General features: G+C 43.1%; 3 protein-coding genes across 10 annotated transcripts in view; 1 reads left to right on the top strand and 2 right to left on the bottom strand.

Annotated features, from left to right (window-relative positions):
- Positions 1-889: 889 nt before the first annotated feature.
- On the bottom strand, positions 890-4,820 carry agk (acylglycerol kinase). The gene is given in 15 exon segments (XM_018703462.2): positions 890-1,414; positions 1,529-1,613; positions 1,728-1,798; positions 1,939-2,036; positions 2,196-2,343; positions 3,063-3,120; positions 3,212-3,231; positions 3,233-3,292; positions 3,412-3,481; positions 3,635-3,729; positions 3,825-3,950; positions 4,053-4,128; positions 4,235-4,314; positions 4,413-4,452; positions 4,546-4,820. Coding segments are annotated over 15 exon segments (1,272 nt in total). The 5' UTR covers positions 4,656-4,820; the 3' UTR covers positions 890-1,279.
- Positions 4,821-5,179: 359 nt separating this feature from the next.
- Positions 5,180-19,912, top strand: nup205 (nucleoporin 205). Its single transcript, XM_018703450.1, has 42 exons — positions 5,180-5,286; positions 6,226-6,368; positions 6,518-6,689; positions 6,941-7,085; positions 7,172-7,331; positions 7,503-7,731; positions 7,831-7,995; positions 8,098-8,273; positions 8,379-8,495; positions 8,743-8,880; positions 9,081-9,231; positions 9,398-9,603; positions 9,698-9,880; positions 10,248-10,298; positions 10,784-10,993; positions 11,123-11,360; positions 11,458-11,647; positions 11,842-11,962; positions 12,124-12,205; positions 12,333-12,497; positions 12,624-12,748; positions 12,967-13,081; positions 13,369-13,518; positions 13,672-13,746; positions 13,913-14,070; positions 14,177-14,257; positions 14,527-14,718; positions 14,872-15,073; positions 15,192-15,290; positions 15,403-15,551; positions 15,725-15,916; positions 16,058-16,179; positions 16,540-16,672; positions 16,941-17,067; positions 17,208-17,281; positions 17,419-17,547; positions 17,881-18,007; positions 18,133-18,305; positions 18,494-18,623; positions 18,871-18,999; positions 19,134-19,210; positions 19,373-19,912. The coding sequence occupies exons 1-42, from the start codon at positions 5,259-5,261 to the stop codon at positions 19,523-19,525; spliced, it is 5,982 nt and encodes a 1,993-aa protein (XP_018558966.1). The 5' UTR covers positions 5,180-5,258; the 3' UTR covers positions 19,526-19,912.
- Positions 19,913-20,275: 363 nt separating this feature from the next.
- fgd4a (FYVE, RhoGEF and PH domain containing 4a) overlaps positions 20,276-22,870 on the bottom strand; it is a 49,181-nt gene continuing 46,586 nt past the window's right edge. For all 8 annotated transcript variants that reach the window (XM_018703451.2, XM_018703454.2, XM_018703452.2 and 5 more), the window contains one exon: positions 20,276-22,865. In XM_018703451.2, the coding sequence (XP_018558967.1) occupies positions 22,596-22,865 (270 nt within the window). In that variant the 3' untranslated portion in view covers positions 20,276-22,595. The remainder of the gene's footprint in view (positions 22,866-22,870) is intronic.

Here is a 22,870-nt window from a genome sequence, read left to right as displayed (position 1 = left end):
ACTGGTAATTTATAGCAGCACTCTAATGAGGATCACCACTTGTGAAAACAGCTGTGTAATATCTTCTGTGGCCTGTGACAAACTGGAGGTGTGGGATTTTGGAAAAGTTGACCATTTAGGGAGGGAAATGGGGTCTGATTAAGGATGTTATCCAGTTGCATTGTGGGAAAGCTTGACCTATGCAAGGAACTTAGAATCTGTATATCTCAGGGTCTGCTTCCCTAGTTATTTTCTGCCTCTCATAAGCTCCCCAACTGCAATACTGTACTGCTAGAATACCTCTTAAATCTCTTAACAATGCACCTTATTTTATGTTTAAATTGAAATTAAATCTATCTTTGTATGTGACGCCTTCATGTTCAAAATGACCAGCAACTAAAGCTACCAAAAATTCCTTTTACAGGAGTTGCAATTAATGCAGCTAAAATAAAACTAGGAGCATCCCTAGCTGTTTTCCTAAGCAACCAAATATGATAAGAGGCCTGCAATGCAGCCACCAGCTTAATCCTGCAGATTTGCTGTCTACACCATCTGTCAGATCAGACCCAGACTAAACAAGCAGGGTGCCAAACTCCTGCTCCAAGCTCCTCCAACACAGTCAGAACACTGCAGCATCTCTATACACTTTCATGTGCATCCATATACTTCCCTCTTGTCTATACTCTTCTACATCGCAGCAGCTAGTCACATCTTGCAGCTTGTGCTCTGGACTCAGTGGTATAGTGATCGTGCCAACTCGGTTAAAACAATAGACGTCATTTTCCAGCACAGGCCTGACAGAAGATTCAACTTTAACTTCACGCCCTCACCTCCAGCACTCCAACAAAAGCCTGTCCCCTTATCTAAACACGTGTCTGCTGAATGTGCAGATACACCAGTATAAAAACACTTGTGTTGAATTGGACAGACATTATTTTATTGACCAAGTTTGGATATTATGTCAATAGTAAATAATTCAGTAAACATTAAGTCCTTTTGTAAGACAGCCTGTACATGTGTTACTAGCTTAGAGAAACAGTCTTGGTCCTTTCACATACAACAGCCTGTGATTTAATCCTGTTCATAACTGTTTAAAATAACAGAATATTTTATGTTTGTATGTAGTTAAAACATGTTCAAACCATCAGTGCATCATGATCGTTTACAGCTGACGGCGAAGCAGGAATCTGTTTTCAGAATGAACTCAGAGTTTCATGGTGTCTGCTTCTTTTGTCTCTCTCTTGGAGGCAGTTTTTTCCCCCCGCTGTTCTCGTCTTCTTTCTGGTTTTATGTTTTCTCATCACTGCGTCGGAGAGAGGAGCTGCTCCCTGCGCTCTGAGTTGATGAAGAAGCGTAGTTTCCGTGGCAACAGCCTTACCTCCACAGGCATGGCCTCGTACTCCTCGTTGTCGATGTTATAGAAACCAGCGGCGCCCTTCGGAGTCAGGACACAGAGGTAAATCTCAAGACAAACACTTGTGCACTGAGCTTTAAAAAGCAGATTGACTGATAAAATGAATCAGACACAGTAACGTATAGAGTTTCTGACCTCTGGTAGCTGCAGCCGACAGGCACTGGCCTCCAGTTTTGTGGAGTTTTTAGTGAATATAGTTGAGTCCTCTTCTTTTTTGTTTCTATAATGAGGAACATTCACATTCTTTCAGGTAAATTTGCATAAACATGAACCTCTACATAATGTGTATTGCCTCAAGAGTGACTAACATGAAAGAAAAACTACAACTACTGACCCGACAGTGATGAACTCGCCCACAGTGAAATCGCTGGGCTCTGCACAGATCATCAGGGAATCATTGATACGCTACAAATTCAAGTAAATAGAAAAAATATACATATAAAATCAACAAGGAAAACAAGGCAGATGGGGTTTCATGGAATCATGTCAACATCTGAGCGCTCACATGTATAGGGATTTATAAATACAGTTATTTTTGGACTGACCCTCTCCACAGGGTTTTTGTTGTGTGTCTGGACAAACAGCTCTAATGTCGACAGCTGCTGCTCCTCCCACTGCTCTGGCTCTTCCACTTTTGGAGGTTCTGAGCAAACACACACACACACACACACACACACACACACACACACACACACACACACACACAACTCAAATACATGACTGTGAACTTCACAGTATTGTTGGGGATTAGGAGTTATTCTGCAATGCTGGTATCGAAGTATCAACATAGTCACATGCTCACCTTCGACAGGCGGGCTCCAGCGGTTTTTCAGTCTGCGGATGATGCGGTAGAGCAGATTTGGCCTGGGGGGCTTCTGCGGGGGCTGGTCAGGGGGCCTGAGGCTGGGAGCCGTGTAGGACACTGTGATGTTCCGCACCAGGGGCCACTCCTGAGGGACATTTTACCGCAGTGTGTGATTAAAATACTTCCGCAGCTACAGAAATATCTCACAATCAGAGAAAGAAGAAGACATGAGGACAATGAGACACAGCTGAAATGCATGACACCTACTGATCTAATGAGATATTGATATGTTCTACAGAACAAAAATCATGAGTGATGCAGACCTGTCGTGTGAGTCACGAACAGAGAGACCCATGTTTCTTATTCTTGAAAAGGAAAGCACACTTGTTTGACTTATAGTGGCTTAATTTGAATATATGAGTTTAAAAATGTTGCCATCATGGCCCCTGTGGCTTGCCAATTTACTGAGAGATAATATAACATTTTTGTTGATGAAAACTTTCCCACAAATTAAGTGGAACCTGTTAGCTTATATGGCAATTTTAGGGGCTGCCTGAAATGAGCAGTTTGCAACAAGTTTGTGCAGTTGAGAGAGTTTAGTGAATGCGACTTGGAACATTCATTTGAGCAAGACTTGCAGAAAAAACGAACAGTTTAAGAACAAGAATATTCTTGCATGAGGCCTGAAGTCTTTACAGAAACAGAATATATTATTGTCAGATGGGGAATAATGAAGGAATGTTTACATAATTGTGGGTCACTTAAAGGACTCCATGGAAACCAGGACAACAGCTGTAAAAAGTAGAGTGACTCAACATGCTGACATGGCTTTCAGACAGTTCATATGCTGACATATTGCCTTACCCTTAAAGTACTAAACCAGTGCGCTGCGTTTGTCTTCAGTGGCCCAAGATACCAATATCTGTGGGAGAATATCACAGATAATTAGGTTTACAATATGTATGATAATCATCATTTACCCTGAATTACAGTCTGCCATGAAGTTATCTTACTTGCTGATTGTTGCAGCCACAGTCTCTAAAAGCTCCCCATCGCAGTCCCATCAGAGCAAAGACGGGCTGCTCTTTCTCCCCCTACAAAAACAATGACATTATAAAAACAGTATAAACACTGAAAATTTAACTTACTGAACGTATATGATAAAGAGACAAACACTAACACAACTTGAGCTTCAGAGTAACAACAGTCTTACTTTAATTTGTAGAACATCCAGAGGTACAGTTTCTCCCTTCAGAATAGACAGTGTTGCAGATGTAATGTCTCTGTAAAATTTCAAAGGTGTAAGAATTAGTTACATACAATGAAATCCATAGTGTATATTTACTCAGTGAAACACATTCAACAAATAGCTCATTTTGGAGTTGTGTGATGATAAAATTTTGATCTTTAAGTGTGATTTTGATGCAGTTACTTACTTGACCTTATTGTCGCTGAGGAGGTGAAGACTTGGACTCAGGGAATTGTGAGAGCCCAGTGGAATGAATCCAATCGGTATGTTACTGAATGTGTCCTGTAATTAGAAAAACAAGTAAAAGAGCTTAATTCGCCTTGTCTCTTTTAGCTGTTAATCAAATTGGACTGACACAATTACTGTATTACACCTACCTGATCTGGCCTTCGCAGTAACCCTGTGATGACTTCCTGCAAGGTGCCGTCCCCTCCGGCCACGATCAGCATGTCTGTTTGTTCCATGAGCTCCATCAGCTTTTTTGCCTGGCCCTCATAGTCAGTCTGCAGAGAAGGAGGCAGAATATGATCATGGTATCACACAAAAGAAACCCTACTGGAGCCACAAAGATTGATGATTTTTAAGTGGAGAAAAGCAAACAATACCTTTATGATTGTAATCTCCACTCCAGCCAGGTGTAAAATAGGAGCAGCATTATTTTCAAACAGCTTGTTGGCTTTTCTGGGGAAGATTTAGACATGGAGTTGGAAAATAATTCACAGAAAAATTGTATCTGAAATCCAGTCAACACTGTCAGTGAGATGTTTTGAGAGTTGTGTCTTCTTACCCACTACAAGCTGCAGGGTTCAAGATCACTGTTGCTTTCCTCAGCCGCTCCTGTGGTGCTATCTGTTGACGGCCATATTCCTAGAAGAGATTATATTGAGTAGGCCATAGGACACTTGAGGCTTTGCACATATGGATAAATTATGAGTATAAATAAGGGATTCATCAGAATGTCTTACCCTGGCCACCAGACAAGCCTCTCTCCGCAGGACACTGTCACTAATAGGATAAAAGACACAAAATATATAAGAGACGTTAACGGCCCCTGCGTTAACTTCAATCTGTGTAAATACCATGACTTCAGATACCCACCAGTGTTTACCATACAGCCAGTAGCTTCCGTAAGACAGAACGCACACAGCAAATGTGGACTTCTTCCAATGATTCCGCAGAGTCCGAAACACCTTCACAACCCGAGCCATTGTTTTGATTAAAATGTCTCCAAACCCGTCTGTTTTAATGCGGTGCTACATCTACGACGGCACCGACATCCAAAAGTCACGAATGACAATTTTTCATCGTAGCGGTCATAGACTCACGACAACCCGACTGGCATGGACATGTTGGTGTAACGTCAAAACAGTACGGACCAACACAGGGCGGAACCAATGTTGGTGCCGCATGTGGTCTATAAACGTGTTTCAGCAAAACACGAGTATTGTTTTGTCCCACGTTTCGTTGGAAATTATATTTGAGAGAGAACTGAATTCATAAAACAGAAAATAACATAAAATCTACTGTAAACCCAGTTAAATTACTTATTTGGATTAATCTGCACGTGTAAACTACAATTCCCATCTGTCTAGACAGACTAATGGTCCGAGGACCTCGCCTGAAGATATTTTCAGAATTACGGCAATGTTTAAAAATAACTAGCCGACTTAGTTATCCAGCATACAGATTGAATTAGAATTTATGGATTTTGTGTTCAGGAAATGAGACCAACATGTGTTTATAGGATTGTTCATTTTAAATTTCACACTGGCACAGGGCCAGAGGCTTCTCTCCAGTTTTCCGAGTGTATCATGGCGGCGCAGATGGCGGTAAATTCGGGTATGAAATTTATTTCTTTCATTGAGTAACTTAACTGTGTTTATTTCTAGTAGTTACTTTTAATTGCCGTTTCATAGATAAGCATGTACAAACTCGCTTGTTGGCTCCAGTTTTGTAAACATTTCGTATGTTTTGACCGCATGGTGATGGATCCCTCAAGTTCAGGCTCGGGCTGCTAGGCTAACTTAGCATAGCCTGCAACTAAACGTTTGACTAGCTATCATTGCTTTAACAGGTAGTAGGAGGACAAACACGTTCACATCTTCATCACATTCATTACATTCATTTTCACAGTAAAACCAAAGCCAGACCAGCGATAACTTCTGTGACAAAACACCCGTGAAATGGTCTGCAGACCAGTTTGCTTACCTGGAAATAAAACTGAAACAAACCGGCTTGGAAGAAGCAAAGACATGTTTGGCATCGGAACCAAGCATAAGTTACTGTACTTGTGGGGTTAGTTATGTTGTGCAACGCCTAATTTATGGCACGCTCAAGATCTAGAGATAAACTAGCTTCCGGCTTATTATACTCCCATCAGTGAGTATTAAGTTAGGTGTCAGTTGTTTACTGTCGAAGTTGCTCAGCGTTATTTGTACAGACCTGATTGATGTCGCTTAACTTAGTGATGGCTAACCTAGGGAGTTTGCAGACAACAATACAATAACCAATAAATACATAGTGTAAGAAGTGTAAGAAGGTGAACAATCACAAATATAACAGTAAATAAAACATGTAGTTAAGACAATAAGTAAGCTATTGCAGACATTGTATTTCAGTTTTGACATCCTGTATTATATGTGGGATACACAAAATGCAGAAGACAAGTGATGCCAGTGCCAAATATGGTTATAAGAAACAAGCACAACAGGAGTGGTAGAAATCAGTTGCATGCATGTATGATGAGACAAGACCATTGAAAGCCCATTTCCCTCCCAGGAGCCAGTCTGTGGGGGCCGCTGAAGGAGCTATGGGAGACAGTGGACGGGGCTGTGCTGAGGAGACAGCCAGAGAGCGTCCACCTCCTGGACCTTCAGCTGAAGAAACACAAACCATCCTTTTTGTCACTCTTTAAGAACCCGGTGAGATGCTGTGCAAACTGCAACATTTCAAATGTGAACTTTATAGAAGTATTCTACCAGTGTAACCAAGAACGTCCTTGGCGTAGACTGATAATGTGTCTCTTCTGAGGCGGTAATATCAATAAACTCTGTCTTCTCATCATTTTTAGCCAAAGAGTGCAGAGCAGAGAGAGAAGGTGCGTAAAGCCAGCACAGAAGGCATTGCCATCCAGGGTCAACAGGGGTCCAGACTCCTTCCAGAGCAGCTTCTGACAGAAGCCTTCATCCTCAGTGACTTGTTTGACATTGGAGAGTTGGCAGCTTTGGAGCTTTTACTGGCAGGTAAAGTGGACAATAGAGAAAAACATGACTTGTAAGAATATTTTAGAAATAAAGTTATGTGGTAAATTAACTGACCATGTTTGACCATACATTGTATTTAGTTTTAAAGATACAGCACTCACATCACTACTTTGTTTTAGGTTTGTCCTGATCAAATCCATGATATGGAAACAAAGCCTAGCATGAATTCCAGTAGTACCTGCATAAACATTTCACACAACTGATTTGCTGAATGAACTTGTTTTCTCCAGGTGAGCAGCAGCAGCCCCATTTTCCAGGTCTGACACGAGGCCTAGTAGCTGTGCTACTCTACTGGGATGGAAAGCTTTGTGTGGCCAACTCTTTGCGCACGCTCATTCAGTCACGCCACGGCAAGACCTTCACCCTGGATCTCAGGTAATAATGTTATCTGAAGTAGTACATTCAGGAAATGACAGGTGGTTGCTTCACACATAATTGTTGTTGTTTGTTTTCTCACGCAGTGGAGAGCTGGTGGCTTTCACAACACGTTTTACAGATGAACTGATGAGCCAAGGTCTGACCAAACGCATCTTGACCTTGGTGTCAGAGATTAGTGTGACTCGTGAGTTTGAACGGCTGCAGAAGGAGCGCGGCCTGGGCAATGAAAAGCACAGGAAGGAGGTGGGAGGAAATCTTCTGTGCTAATTTGAAACAAAGATAATCGTCTGCTCTCATTATATTTACTTTCAACCGCACTGAATTAGTGCAAAGAGAGTAGCTTTCAGGTTATAACAGAAAGATGTAGTTGAGGAATATACAGAGGACTCCATTAATTCCCTCTTTTCTTACCAGGTTTCTGACCTGATCAAAGACTGCAGACAGGCCTTGGCTGATAGCTTGTTTTCATGGACCTGCCAGTCACCCTTGTCTAAAGATGACACCCTGGCTCTCATTGGTCACCTGGAGACAGTGACGGCTCAAGCTGATGGCTCATTGGACAGCGTGAACATGGCTCTGGTCATGGCACTGCTCTACTGCTTGGATGTCAGCTTTATAGAGCAGGGGACTGAAGATAGAGAAGGTGGGAGCATAACTTTAATTTAATTGAGGTTATTGGTTAAATCCACTAAAAACTTAACTGCTTGCAGCTATTAAAGGATTGCCTCTATGTTCTTTTAAGATCTGCTCCAGGCACTGCCTTTACTGACAGAGAGGCAGTATGTAGCTGCGGTGCACAGTCGTCTGATGGATGGCCAGTCATGGAAGCTTCCAGGACTGCAGGCTGTGTGTCGGCTGGCCTGGGCTCTGTCTCTGAGGGTTCTTTCCCAGCTACCGCAGGGATCTGGTATGGCCTCCCTTTCATAGAGACACATTAAATATGCCTCAATTGCCTCCCAAAAATAATAGCCATTAAGTTGTAGTGTATTTGTATGTGTGTGTTGTGCAGCCCTGGTTGAGTTCACTGAGGCAGATGAGGCTTTGGCTGACCAGGCTCTACTGGGAGATGTCTTCCTGTTTATGAAGGAGGGCATGCTAGGATGTGAGACTTTTGCTCAAGAGGAGTTTTACATCCGCCGCCTCCATTCACTCATCACAGACTTCCTGGCACTTATGCCAATGAAGGTGAGAAATGCCAAAGTTGTCCATTACCAATGTTTCTGCTGAAGTAAAAGATTTCATATTATAGCGTAAACGTGGCTGAATGATTTAATTTTGATGTTTTTGCAGGTGAAGCAGCTTCGTAACCGTGCGGATGAAGACGCCCGCCTGGTGCACATGTCCCTGCAGATGGACAGTGAGCTTCCGTCTTCATTGCGCAAGGACTTAGACCACCTCATGATCCTCGTCAGTCTTTTTTACACACATGTACACATATACACATACACTTCAAGTAACATCACCTTTTACATAATAAGGGTTTAACTGATAATGTAATTGAAAATGTAGGCTCTGATAGCAGGATTAGAAAAAGCTTAAATTCCTAGATGAGCAACATTAGAAGAAAAAATTAGCAAAAGTGTGTAAGGGAAAATTTTGTATTGGCTTGATACTGTGGGTTTAAGTTTGTCATGGTTTGGTTTTGTGTTTTCAGATAGGGGAGTTTTACAGTAGGGACCCATTTGGGCTGGAGCTGGGTTTGGAGTTCTGGTGTCCCACAGAGTCTCTCCAACACACTTCCCTGCAGGGATCCTACCTTGGAATGGCTCTACAAAGGCCTCCACATAAACAGGTAAAGGCCATATTTTGTAGACTGTGGTTTCACTAAAAATGTGATTCTCCTGACATCAACAGATGTGAAAGATATAGAAGAATTCCCATGTTTTGAAGTTGGCTCATTAGGATTTTTTTCCTTGACAGAAGCAAGTTGTGTGTAACATGTGCTTCTTTCTGATGGAAGATTTTATTTATTTATTTTGTGATTTGATGCAGGTGGTTCTGTCCAAGTTTGTGCGTCAGATGGGAGACCTCCTGCCCTCCACCCTCTATATCTCCTATCTCCGTATGCTAAAAGGCCTCGCCAATGGTCCTCAGTGTGCCCACTATTGCTTCAGCCTGCTGAAAACCAATGGAGCTACACACAGTAAGAGCAGATTGTTGCTATAACATGAAAGACTTCATGAATAACTTTTAGGGGGTTTGATTTATAGTATCAGACTGATATCTGAAATTGAAACCACTGAACATTTGACATGCTGTTTAATACATATTCAAATGAACGTCAATTAATGTCACGTACATGTTTGCAGGTGACAACATCCAGGGTGTTTCAGGCAGCCCAGTGTCTTGGGAACATTTCTTTCACTCCCTTATGCTCTACCATGAGAACCTGCGACGAGATCTTCCAAATCCAGATGCTGCACACTACCGCCACCCACCACTGAGGGGCATCACTCAAAGGGAGCTGGAAGGACTCACCTCGTTTTTGCAGTTACTCACCACCATCATTACCTGGGTATGGTGCAACATTCTCCACAAGGATCGGTATATTTGGTTACATGGATTAGAAAACAATATTAAGGAAAGATTAACCTTTTTTTTTCTCCTAGAGCGAAAATGCTCGATTGGCTTTGTGTGAGCATCCTCAGTGGACCCCAGTTGTAGTGATGCTGGGGTTGCTACAGTGCAGCGTTCCACCCGTCCTGAAGGCCGAGCTCCTGCACTGCCTGGCAGCCTTTGGGAAATCACCAGAGATCGCTGCTTCACTCTGGCAGTCGCTGGAGTACACACAGGTCAGCCTTTCAAAATGTCTACATCATCACATGATTTATTAACTTTATTAGTCAAAGTTCATTATTTGATATCTGTAAAATGCTGAAGATCCAGTCAGTTAATGGTAAAAAAAGTGCAATTTTTAAAGTTCTGTTATATAGTTTGAACAAAAATTTAAATTTTGCTTGTGTGTGAGTATGCATCAACTTCCTCAAATGGAAGTGTTGAAAAGAAGCTGTGACTGTCAATCATTTTCTTATCCTTGTCTAAGATAAGTACTGTTGTTCTATTGTGATATGTTGTTGTTTTGAGTTTTGCAGCTTGTCTTCATACATAACGTTTTGTGTCAGATTCTTTAAAGCTTTGTTACTTGTTTTTCTACCACAGATTCTTCAGACGGTTCGAGCCCCAGGACAGAGGCAGGCAGCTGGAATTGAGGTGAGTGAATGTAAAACTGGATTCTCCTTACTCAACCCTGTCTGCAGCTGTGCATGTTTCCCTGTCTGTTTCAAGATAGGCAAATAAAAAGGTTCATTAGTTGGTAAAGAGATCCATTAGACTACTTGTAGCTGCCAAGATCATTTTTAATTTGTGTGCAATAAGACAACATTTAACTAATACCTAAAGGGAGAAATTAGAGTTTGATTATTAAGACTCAAACTATTTGTTGTGATACAAAATAATTTAGACAGGAGCTTAGGTAGGCTGAAGTGTTGTCTTTAAATGTTGTGTTGTGGTAAAATGAGCACTTTACAAGATTCTGTAGCCAATTACAGATGATTTGTGTGATATGTGAAGGAGGCCAAAAACAGACTTTGATCTGCCTATCACTGTGAAAAACTTCCTGTTTGAAGTTCTGTAACCTGTAAGGAGATGATCATTTGGGTTTGCAAACTTTCTGAGTGATTTTCTTGGCTTCTCAGGTGGAGCTGAATGAAATCGAGTCCAGCTGTGAGGAGTACCCCCTGACACGTGGCTTCTGTCATCTGATCAGCACTTTGGTCGAGAGCAGTCTGCCTGTTAATTTGGGGGCAGGGCTACGCGTGCCAGGCTTCCAGCCCTACTTGAACTTCTTGCGTGACTCTGTGTTCCTCCCCTTCCCCACCAGAGCATACCGTCGCCCAGCTGAGAAGGTAATGTGCTCACCCAGTGTCATTACAAGGTGTAGACATGTAGCTGCAGCATGCATGTACTTTCTTTTCACCGCACATACATCTTTTCATTTTTAATTTGCCTTTTTTTTTTCCTTTACCATCTCTCAGTGGGAGGTGGCTGACTCTGCCCTGGAGGTGTTCCACAAGCTGCTGCGGGACTATGAGCCCCAGCCGTCAGACTTTGTCCAGGAGATGGTGGAGCTGCAGGGTGAGCAGGTCCCAGCCCACAAGCCCCCTGGCCACAGCATCATGTTCCATCTGCTTAATGATTCGCCCATGCTGGCGTTGTGCCTCAGCCTGCTGGAGGAAGGTGTACGCCAGCTGGACACTTATGCACCTTTCCCTGGTGAGAGAACATATGCTGCTGCTGAGAGATGGCTTGTGTGTGTGTATATATGTGTTTGTTCTGACGATATGCTTCGTTACTGCCCCTACCCCCACAGGTAAAAAGCACTTGGAGTCAGCAGTGCTGCACTGCCTGTGCCTGCTGGACCTGGCTCTGCAGAAGGAGGTGGTGTTCATGGATCTCCTCAGGGAGAGCCAGGCCTCCCTGCTGGTTTCCCCCTTGGAGCAGCTCCTCCAGGGCGTTAGCCCTCAAACCCGGAGGGCAGATCACATCGTCAGCATTGCCAGGTAAAGGCATCCAGGTAGTAGAGCAAACTGTGGTTGTGATTTTTGTGGACTCAGTTCTTGTTTGTCAGGTCTGTGTACGCACTCTTTACTAGATGAACTGTCAGACCTCACTTGGAGTTATTGTAGGTCATATATCGAATAATACTCTTCAGAGTGGGTGTAACTAAGTGGGGAACCTTGTTTGTCCCTTGCAGGTATTTGTACCACAGCAGCTCCAACCCAGAGGCTGCCTTCCAAAGTGCCAAGATCCTGCGTCGTATTGCCAACTACCCCAACATCCAGATCAGGCTGGTGGGAGATTTCACACACGACCAGGTACATCCAAATCTGAAGGCTTATACTTTAAAAATACTTTTCCCACAAAGCTACAGGATACTTCACAAATTAGGCTTAGGAAGAGGTCATGGTGTGTTGTGGCATTAGTGACCTTGAATATAGTGACCTGTTGTAACTTAAGAACAATTTTTTGCCCTCAGGCAGTGAGTGACAAACTGATGGCCGGCTTTGTGGAGTGTCTGGACAATGAAGAGGCAGAGGAGGGAGCAGAGAAAGGAGATGGTGAGAGAGAGATGTTCCTCGTTTATTTCTTGTTGTCTGTAAAACCTTTCACAAGCCTAACTGAGCTTGTGTTTTAGAATTATTGTGCTCAAACTCAGATACCTCATCACCACTAAATTGTTTCTAGACTCAGACCAGCAAAAGAAGGTGGCAAGAATACGACACGAAACCCAGATCCATATTCTGAACCTGCTCATTACATCCTTGGAGCTGAAGACACCCAATCTGGCTCTTTACCTCCTGGGCTACGAAGTCAAGAAGCCTGTGTCCTCCACCAACCTCCAGGACCCAGGTCAGTCCGCAACCTCAGCGATGGATATGTTGGTTTTGGTGGCTGTGGTGATTTTTGCGGGATTCAGGTTTGGACAGAAAAGTACCAGATCCCTTTGTTGACTTCACAATGCTTGCTGTGCTACAGGTGTGCTGGGATGTCCACGGAGCTGCCTCCATGCCATCCTGAGTCTGCTCCAGAGAGGCACTGAGAAGAGATCAGGACCTGTGCTCACACAGCAGGCTCCACACCTGGCTGAGCTCTGCTACCAGGTACTCTTCATCCGCTAGTCCAAATGCCTATAAAGCAGACATGACATGACACAGAGATCAGTTTCAGCAGCGAGAGCTGTAGCACAGTAGCACCTTCATTTTTGCGTTTCATTCCCAGTTGGTGGTATGTACATATGGTATGTGGAATGAGTGTATGTGCTGTCTGATCAATCAGATTTTTTTTCTTGTCTGTTTCTGTCATTTTCTCCCTCTCTCAGGTGATCTACCAGCTGTGTGCCTGCCCAGATACATCTGGACCTACCATGCGCTATTTGAGGACCAGCCAGGATTTCCTGTTCTCACATTTGCAGCACCTGCCTTTCATCCTGCCCAGTGAGTACAGGATCACCACTAGGTCTCCTTGGTCCTGAAATATAACAAAAACATTAGATATGTGATGAATGAAAAGCATGAAACAATAGGGGCAGAAAAGAGGAAACTAGCAAATGCAGAACTGTTGATTTAAATTAGTAGTTTTATAGTATCCGGCAATGCAGAAATGATCAAACCCTTTAATATTACAAAGCTGTTTATGCCACTGATAAAATCTAAATGTGTAATTTGTTGATGTAGTAGAAATAATTCTTTTCATTGCCTTGACTGCTTTCTCCACTCTCCAGGTAACCAGATCGCTGCCCTCTCCCAGATGTCTTGGCTCATGAAAACAGCTGCAATCGAGCTGAGGGTGACTTCACTGAACCGCCAGCGTTCCCACACACAACGCCTCGTCAGCCTCCTGCTGGATGACCAGCCACACACTCAGCATACAGGTATGGGACGTGTTGTAGGTTTCAGATGACTAAGGCTGTAATAGTTATTGTTTTCAGTGGATAAGTGCATGTTTTCCTTAATGCCCATATTTTAAAAAAATATTTCATTTTCTTCATGAAAGCTTAAAAGAACCTCATAATTTTTCCTTTCAGCTGATGGGGAGTCAGGCATGGAGGAAGAGACCAGATCAGTCAGTGGTTTCCTGCATTTTGACACAGTCTCTAAAGGTTTGTGACAGTATACAAATCAAAAATACACAAACCAAATGTTCTATCTAAACATAATTAGCACCGACTCATGCTGACTCAGCTTTCATTTAAGGCTCTAGGCTCTTCCTCATACCAGATTGTTTTTGACATAAATCCTAATCTTGTCCTTGTTTGATGCCATCAGTGCGAAGGAAGTTGCTGAGTGTGCTGGACGCCATTGACTTCAGTCAGGACATGCCTGAGCTATTGCAGCTGGACTTCTTTGAGCGCACTCAGATAGAGCAGGTGATCTCCAACTGTGAGCATGTCAATGAGCAAGGACACACTGTGTGCAACGTCAAGGTGGGTTCCCAGGTTGAACGTTCCCTATTGTGTTGTTTTCAAATATTTTTGTCCTTCATCTTCTTCTGACTCAAAATCATATATAATGTTTTAATTTTCCTCACAGTTGCTTCATAGAGTGCTGGTTGCTGAGGTAAATGCCCTGCAAGGAATGGCAGCCATTGGACAGAGGCCCCTGTTAATGGAGGTGAGTAAATTTAAACTGATGGGACTTCACTAATGTGTTTGTATCTGTATCTATCTAAAATTAGGAGCCATTATGTTGTGGATTGTAACTTTTGAAATGTGTTTTCCAGTTGTTATTCAAGTTTTAAAATTACTCCATTTGACTAATATCGTGTTATTGAAAACTCTACAGCATTTCCCAATCTCAAATGCTCTGAATATTTTGAGTTAAAATTTTGAGCAAAAATGTTTTACCCATTGTCATTTCCATCCCTTGGTGTATTCGTCTAGGAGGTGAACTCCATCCTGCAGCAGGTGGTGGATCGTAACCGCGTTCGTCGCAGTCTGAGTGCAAAGCGTCATGCGCTGCAGTCCTGGAGGAGCCTGGTGGAGACACTGCTGACCGCCTGCCCAGCTGATCTCATACCTGCTGATGACAGGCAGCTCATCATCAGAGACCTGCTGCTAGACCTTCATGATAAGGTCAGCGAGGACATTTGTGACATAAGGGGTGAAACATTTTCAAGGGTGTCATGGTGGCTTTTGTTCGGTTTGTGTTATGTGACAACACAGATACCTCAAATCTCCAAAGATTGTTATAACAACTAAATTAAAATACTGTCCTGTGCTGTCCAGGTGTTATCTGAGGATGCAGCAGGAGAACTGATGCCCATTGTTGCCGGGGCAGTTTTCACTCTGACAGCCCATCTCAGCCAATCAGTGCTGTCTGAGCAACAGCAGGGAGTGGGATTAGAAGCATCCTCAGGCTTTGCCTCCATCGCCAACTCAGCTCTGCATTTGATCCTCCGCAAGCTGCTGGACTTCATCCTTTGTACTGGTTAGTGACAACTTAAAACCCCTTTCACTCATAAACCCACATTTCTCTCATAGGATGTGTTGCTAGGATAAATCTTAGTCAGAATAGAGTTTTCTAATATTGTTTTATACACTTTAAGGAGGTGGATACCAGCGTCTGCGTGCTCATCTGTATGGCTCTCTGCTGTACTATCTGCAAATCGCCCAGAAACCTGAAGAACCAGATACTCTGCAGACAGGTGCAACACAGAAACAAACACACAAACAAGTTTTCAGAATATTGTAGGGCAGATTTTTACAGATAAATGTCTATCCTTTTCCATAAAATCTCTCTCTCCTTGCCAACTACAGCTGGGAAGGCAATGTGGGAAAGACTCACAGCCCCTGAAGATGGTTTTTCCAAACTGCAGAGAGAAAACCTTGCTATCATCGAGAGTTATGGCAAGTCTCTCATGGAGGTTGTGTGTAGGGACGCCTGTGACGGCCATGAAATAAGCAGGGTAGGAGCCAAACTATACACCTACAATATACAACACAATAACATAACATAACAATATAACATAATGTTTTGTGATGTGATTGAACATCTTCTGATACTGAATTCTGATCTTATATTTTTTACAGTACATATAAAATTTTGAATCCATTCCTGTCTCCGTTCCCTGTCTGTCAGATGCTGGCCCTGGCAGTGCTAGACCGGATCCTATCAATAGACCGTCAGAATCAGTGGCTGGTTTATGTCTGCAACAGTGGCTACCTGCGGTCGCTGGTGGAGAGCCTGAGACAGGATGACGCCGCCCTGCAGAGCCTGCTCACACCTCAGCCACCCCTCCTCAAACCACTCTACATCTATGAGAGCAAAATGGTGAGGAGATGTGGACTGCTGACATACTATTATAGAGACTCACTATGTTTTGCGCTGGTTATTCTTAAGTCTCCAAAAGCCCAATTTAGATAGTGTCTATCTAAAACCTCTGGAAGTACAAAATCATCTGTGTGTTTTCAGGCTCTGCTGACTCGTGTGGCTAAGACGGGCCAGGGAGCTGTGGAGCTGCTGCGCTGTGGACTAGTGGCACAGCTGATGGAGTGTCAGGTGTTTGACATGGTACCTGACAGTGATGCACACAGGTATGGGTCTGGAAAGGGAAGGAGACGGTGTCTTAACAGGTGTCTTTTTATTGTTATAATCACTGTAATACATATTGGAAGAGGAGAATATTTCTCACACTTAGACTCCATTTCTGACCTGGCCTAGTTTATGAACTATATATGCTGTGATATAACATTTCCTTACTTAAGCACCACAATTATAAGCTTCCTGGCTGCAGGCAGAAAAGTGAAGCAGTTCTGGAATTGCACAGGGTGATATAGTAGGTCAGCAGTAGTAGGTCAGGATTTTAAGTATCCTGCTTTGTTTATATTCCACTGCTTACAGATGTGTTCTTATGGTATTCCTCATATTTATGCATTTTCCCTTATGGTTTACAGGGTGATGAGGGACCCATCAGGCTTCATCCCCAGTCCTATGGACCGCTACAGGCAGATTCTTTTACCAACCTTGAGACTCTTTCAGGTGATCCTGACTTCTACCACCATGAATCACCAGCAGGGGGCAGCACAGGTAAGCACAGAAGGTTGTTATGTTTGAAGGACAGTTCTTAATGGTCCAGGTATCTGTGATCTGGTGGCAGAGAAAAGTAGGATTTGTGAAAAAGTGAGTCATGGACAAATTGAATTTGCTCTACATCATAGTGTTACAAGTTCAACATGTGTGTGTTATTGCAAAAATCTATTTTTTAAACATGATGTTAATGTTTGTTAACTATTTTGTAAATGTAACATTTACCCTGTTTGTGTGTGTGTGTGTGTGTGTGTGTGTGTGTGTATAGGTTCTCCAGTGGCTGATAGTCCATGCAGACACCATTCAGGCTCTGTTGCGCTGTCATGAGCTCAGCATGGGGGCTTTGCAGGAGCTCTCTTTGCTTACAGGCATCATCAGTAAGACAGCTCTGCCAGGTACAAATATAAACAAGCACACCAAGCTGAAACAGACTCTTCTCTTGCTATGTTTGATATTTTTTCCATTCCATTCTGTACCCACATTCACATCAGTGATGCAATGAACGGTGGTGTTCATGTACTGCTTGGTCTCTCAGGTGTCCTCGAGATGGGTGGGGAGGTCAACAGCGCTGCTCTTATGGAGTTCCAGGGTCACATCAACAGATTCCAGGTGAGACACTTTTCCATTGTTTTTATCCTCTGGAGGGTCTGACTTACACTTAAATCTCATGTATTCCCTCTGATGCACCTTTTTAACCTTTTTAGAGTGTGAAATTCACTGTTGGCAATATGTTTGATCTTTTGTAGCGTCTGTGTCTGTCACTGCTGAGCTGTCTGGTGGGAAGCGAACGGGAGAGGTTGCTAAAGCAGGCCGAGATCTCTGCCCCTGGTGATTCAGCAGAACGACGAGAGGAGATGGAGGTGGCCATGCAACAGGTTTGACAAAAAGTGTTTGATGAATGGAGTAATAAGAGATATATGAGGGAGTTGATGAATTACTAAGTAAACAGATATTCCTACAGTAGTGTAGTTATAAAGCTATGAAGGTGTTTTCTTTCATAGCTTTATGAAAGAAAACACCTGACACTGACTTCCTTTAAGCAGTAGGAAGTTACCCAGTATAAATGTCAGGTTGTCAAACAGTATAATGGTGAACAATGGTGAAGAAAGGCACTGAAACAATGTGTGTGGAGTCTTATATCCATAGTCATGATTATTCATCAGTTCTGTGTTGTCAGTGACCTGAGAGGTGCTGTCCTCTGTCCCCAGGTGTGTGCTAACATCATGGAGTACTGCCAAACACTGCTGCTGCAGAGCTCAACCCAGGCTCAGTTCAGCATCTGCCTCTTCAGTCCCTCAGGCAGTGAGCCAGCTGGCAGGGACGGAGGACGCGCAGGTCAGTGATATTCTACCCATTTTCATATCCAGCATCCTCTTGAGGCACCTAAAACTTTTACCACAAGCTAGCGTTTTACTTTCACAAAGTATGAGACTGAACCTTGGCTTTTATGTTTGCCTAAGATCTCTCATCCACTCTGCCCTCAATGGCTTACTCCCGAGCACCCAGCCTGGGTCTGGTCCTGTACCTGCTGAAGAACAGCGCTGCAGATTTCTTCAGGTTCCATCAGAGTCACAGACAAAGCCTGAGCAAACTGCAGAGTCTGGATCAGCTGCCTCCTGAGGAGCTCAAGGAGGTAAAGATAGACAAATACGCTGATTCACTCTGTCTCACTGTCACCACACTGCTGTACACATTAAGCTAACTGTTCTCACTCATACATTTTAAAAGTTGAGATGAACAAAGGAATGAGTAAAAGTAACTGTTCTTTGTTTGGCTGCAACATGCTTTGTCTTGAGTTCTAAACAGACTTCTTCTCTGTAGTTGTGCCAAGGCCTGGTGTCAGGCCCAGGAGGGGTGGAGAAAATCTCATCAGTCCAGAGGAGCTTGCTGGCCAAGAGACGACTGGTCCAGCTTATCAACAACAGAGCCAAGCTGCTGGCCCTGTGCTCCTGTATCCTTTGGGCCCTTGCGGGCACAGTTGTAGTGACAGGACTAACAGCGTCAGACTGAAGGGGTGTTTTGTTTTTCTTTTACGTCTTTTCAGCATGTCGGAGTAAAAAATCCACAAACACATTCTCCATCACTAGGTTATTTTATGTTTATGTCCTTCAGAGTTCTCTTTAGTATGCTGGAGTAGGACCACGTAGAAATGTCACATCACGAGTTGGTGAAAATGCCTTGACCTTCCCCTTTCTCAGATGTCATTGAGACATGTTTGTTTGTGTTGTGGCGCCACCTGGAGTATTATCTGTTGCACTGTACCCCCACTGACCCCAAGGACTCCCTGTTGCCTGGAGCCAGCTTATATAGATCACGCCTCACAGATGGTGAGAAAATGTGTTAAAGATATCTGCTTATATCTCTTTGCACCTCTTTGCAAAACTATTGTTTCTCACCCCTGTCTGTGAAATTGAAGAAATGTAACCAGTTTGTTTATTTATTTTAAATATATTCTCTTCAGACTCCTTTGGTGGGTTGCAGGCAAGTGGAAGCCGGGGACTCAATCTGTCCCGCGTCAGCCAGCAAGACCTAGACCTGGTAAGAAATGGCTGTGTACATGTTCCACACTTGGTTAAGAGAGTGATATTTTGTAAAATGCAAGTGAGCCCTGCGTAATGTCAGAGCTTACATCTGATATTGTGTCAATAATTGTACATCGTTCCTAATTCCTCTGTTTGTCTCCTGCTTGTGTGAGCGCAGCTGAAGAGCGACATGGTCGCAGGTTTCGGAGAAGCCCTGCAGAGAAAGCTGCTGGAGGTGGAGGGCTTGTACAGCCAAGTCCGCTCCCGGTACACCTTCATCCAGGCCCTGGTTCGTCGGATCCGTGGCCTGCTCCGGCAGCCCAAAAGCTGAGACAGACACACACAAACACAAAGACTAGCCAAGACCCTAATTTCCCCTTTCTTATTCAATCAAATCCTCTGCCAAGCATAAAGATGAGCAACACCAGGAAACTACCAAGGACTATGACTTTCTGTCTGTTTGCTTTTTCTAGCAACATCTCTCCCTTTTTACTCCTCTCCTGAGTATTGTGGGATGTTACCACCATGACAACATGTGGTGCATTCTGTGTGACCAATCCTAATAATGTTTGACTAACACTGTACAAGGAGCACTCTTTGAAGATGTGAGAAATGTAACTTGCAGAACACACTCATGAAAGTTTTAGAATTTGATATTCTTTGTTTGATCTGATATCTTTTTTTCTTGTGAAAATAAACATTTTCTATATCTGTTAAATACTTGTTTTGTTCAAACAGACCACACAACAAAGCGCCTAGATTAAACCAGTAATTAGCAAGACTTTTCAGGGAAGCTTCACTAGTGTCACTAGTTTTTAGGCCTTCAGTTTATCACGTACTTCTTCAGAGCACTGACCACTTCTGACAAACAGCAACTACTGACTTCACCTTTTTTTAGAGGCATGTCTGGGGTGACTCATTATGAAAAGCTTCTTATCAGGAGAAGCAAAACAAGGAACCAAAACAAGACATTTCTTTGTGAAAGTATCACAGTGACAAAGTGACCAATAGTATCAAGGTGACTTTGATATGCACTGTAGGCCAAAGTTAGTGAAGCAGTAAAATAACGTTACAAACAGGCTAGATGCACATAAAGCATATTTAATCTTTGAAGGTACACTTTATAGGAGTGTAAAGTGCGTAGATTCTCAAACCTTTGGGGAGGGGATAAGAGGACACATAAAAATCTGGATATACATTCAGATCTTACAGACGAGGAAGTTTTGTGCTCTTGATGTTTTTTTTTTTATTTGAATACTGAAGGAGGGGAAAGAGTTCAGAGGAGTGAGACTCGGGTGAGCACCAGCATCGAGTACAGAGGGAACGGGACCATGTGAATGAAGACGCTCACTGTGGAGAATATAGGCACACACCCCCTCTACCCACCCACAGTCCATCCAGCACTATGAATGGTTAGTGGAAAAACATCTGCTCGCAGAAAAAATAAGATCTACCTACTGCACTTCTTAGTAGACAGTAAGGGAACAAATCTGTGCTACTTTAAACAGATCATGCTCATCATACTCTATAAATAATTTTTAAATTATAATTACAGAATTAAAAACACATATACACATGTTGCACCAGCTTGCTATATCTGTGATTGTGCTGCATTTGCATTTGCATCTAAATCGAAAACTGCCACACAAAGATAATGAGGATCCCTGTTCACCTCTCTCTACATGAATTGAGGTCCATGACTGTTATGTAGTTGAACTACCATTTGTTATTCATCCTCAGTTATGCACATTAAGGACTATCATCCATCATTTACTACATTGGATTAGAGTACATGATTGTAATGTGGCATTTTAATACAAACTGCACTGTGCAGGCCACAGGGTTGGGTGATGTGTGATACAACTTATTGTAAGACCACAGGGGTTTGTCAGTTTGCTACATTGTTTCTACTAAGGCAACAATACCTTTAAAGGGGTGCTCCACAGATTTTACACATGGAGTCCACTTGACTTACAGAGCACAGCTCAAGCTGTGCTCTCTAAGTCAAGTGTCAATATTTGACAGAAAGTCTGTGATAGAAACTGGCCAAAGAAGGGATATTTAGCAAAGTCTAATTTAAAGGTGCTGCTGAGTTGCATTATGGGAACTGTAGGATTCAGCATTTTTCAAGCTTGACTGTTCTAGGGATTTGGTCCTCTGCAACTTTAAATTTTACTACTTTTTAAAATCTGTCTTCCTCAATTTTCCCAACTTTGTGGGCTTGACAAATCACTGGAGTGCCCCTAATATATACCTGTTTTATTAACCTCTGGTTGCCGTTGTCAATGAGCAGGACTGATTTGAAGTATTGGATTTACAGGATAAATGTTGTATCGATGCAATGAAGCACATTGATTTGTCAGGTATTCGTTAACTAGAGGAGCCTAAAATAGACATTCACATTTGGTTATTTTATATAGCATTTTATCCTTATCACCCACCTCTATGAGCCATTATGAAGCTGGTATTTTTAGGCTCAGTAGTCTCTATTCTGTGGTGAGCTGTCTGTATATATCAAAAACCGGTTCGATATTCAGATTCATAAAAAAAAATGTGGCCCACTACAGGATAGGTGCAACCAGCTGCAGAGCAGACAGACACATCGGCCAACGTGCATCCGGAGTTTGATTAGACTGCTGATTCATTTTCACTGATGGATGAGAGCGAGAGATGAGACCATCATTATTCCAACTGCAAAATCATTTTCCCAGTTTTGGAACCATCTACTCAAGCAAAGAAAAAGTGGGGAATACTGTGAATAGTTTGTATCATACTTAGATGGTCTTCTGTGTTATAGAAATAAAGTTCAGGACTAAATTCAGTACATTAAAAACATAACTGTTCCTTTTTGAAACGAAGAAAACAAACAAACAAAAAAACATTTAAACTGTACATGTACATAGAGCTGTGTTACAGCACCAGCAGACATAGTTTGTACTGTCCTTTTCCTTTGATTCACATCCTGTACAGAGTGCTGTGTAAGTCCTGTCGTAGTCCACTGGCTCAAGAGGAGTTGACAGTCCATGAAGACTGAGTTTGAGCTGTCTGCAATAGTGCCTGTTTGAGGGAAGTCGATCAGTCCTGAGGCCCCTCTACTCTAGTGTTGATTGTACCAGAGATGTCCTTTAGTAATCCAGCACAGCTCTAGCAGTGAATCAAGTTGGGTTTATGAGAAAATCCAGTATGAATCGTGGGAACAGGAGTGTGACAAGAAAAGGCAGCTTATCCAGCACTGATTTTTCCACTTTAACGATTCAGATTCAAGGACATCATGGAGAAGTGTGCATTTGTATTTTGTTTGTGCAGCACACATCTGCACACCCTGTCTTTCTTGAGCAACACAACAGCAGTTTGCTTGTAGAAAAGTCCGACAGCAGTTTTTGCTTGCAGGAAATGCCGCCTTATGTGCTATCGGTGGCCGCCTCTTGCGTGTTGTTGTTGTCCATCATGTTTGCGTTGCCGCCGTTGGTCTGAGGGCACTCTGGCATCTCTCCTGTCACAGCCACTCGGATGACTTTCAGCCAGCGCTGCTTGAGCTCCTCGCTTTCAGCTGCGAAGTTGTGGACGGACTTAGACTGGGAGAGACGGAAGCTGGCCGGGGGCTCCGTGGGCCGGACAGTATCATCCACAGAATACCCCAGGAGGGGGATTGTACACTGGGCCTTCACATCCTGGG

Source organism: Lates calcarifer, linkage group LG10 (genome assembly GCF_001640805.2).
Source record: "Lates calcarifer isolate ASB-BC8 linkage group LG10, TLL_Latcal_v3, whole genome shotgun sequence".
NCBI lineage: Eukaryota > Metazoa > Chordata > Actinopteri > Centropomidae > Lates > Lates calcarifer.
This window is presented reverse-complemented; position numbering and strand designations above follow the sequence as displayed.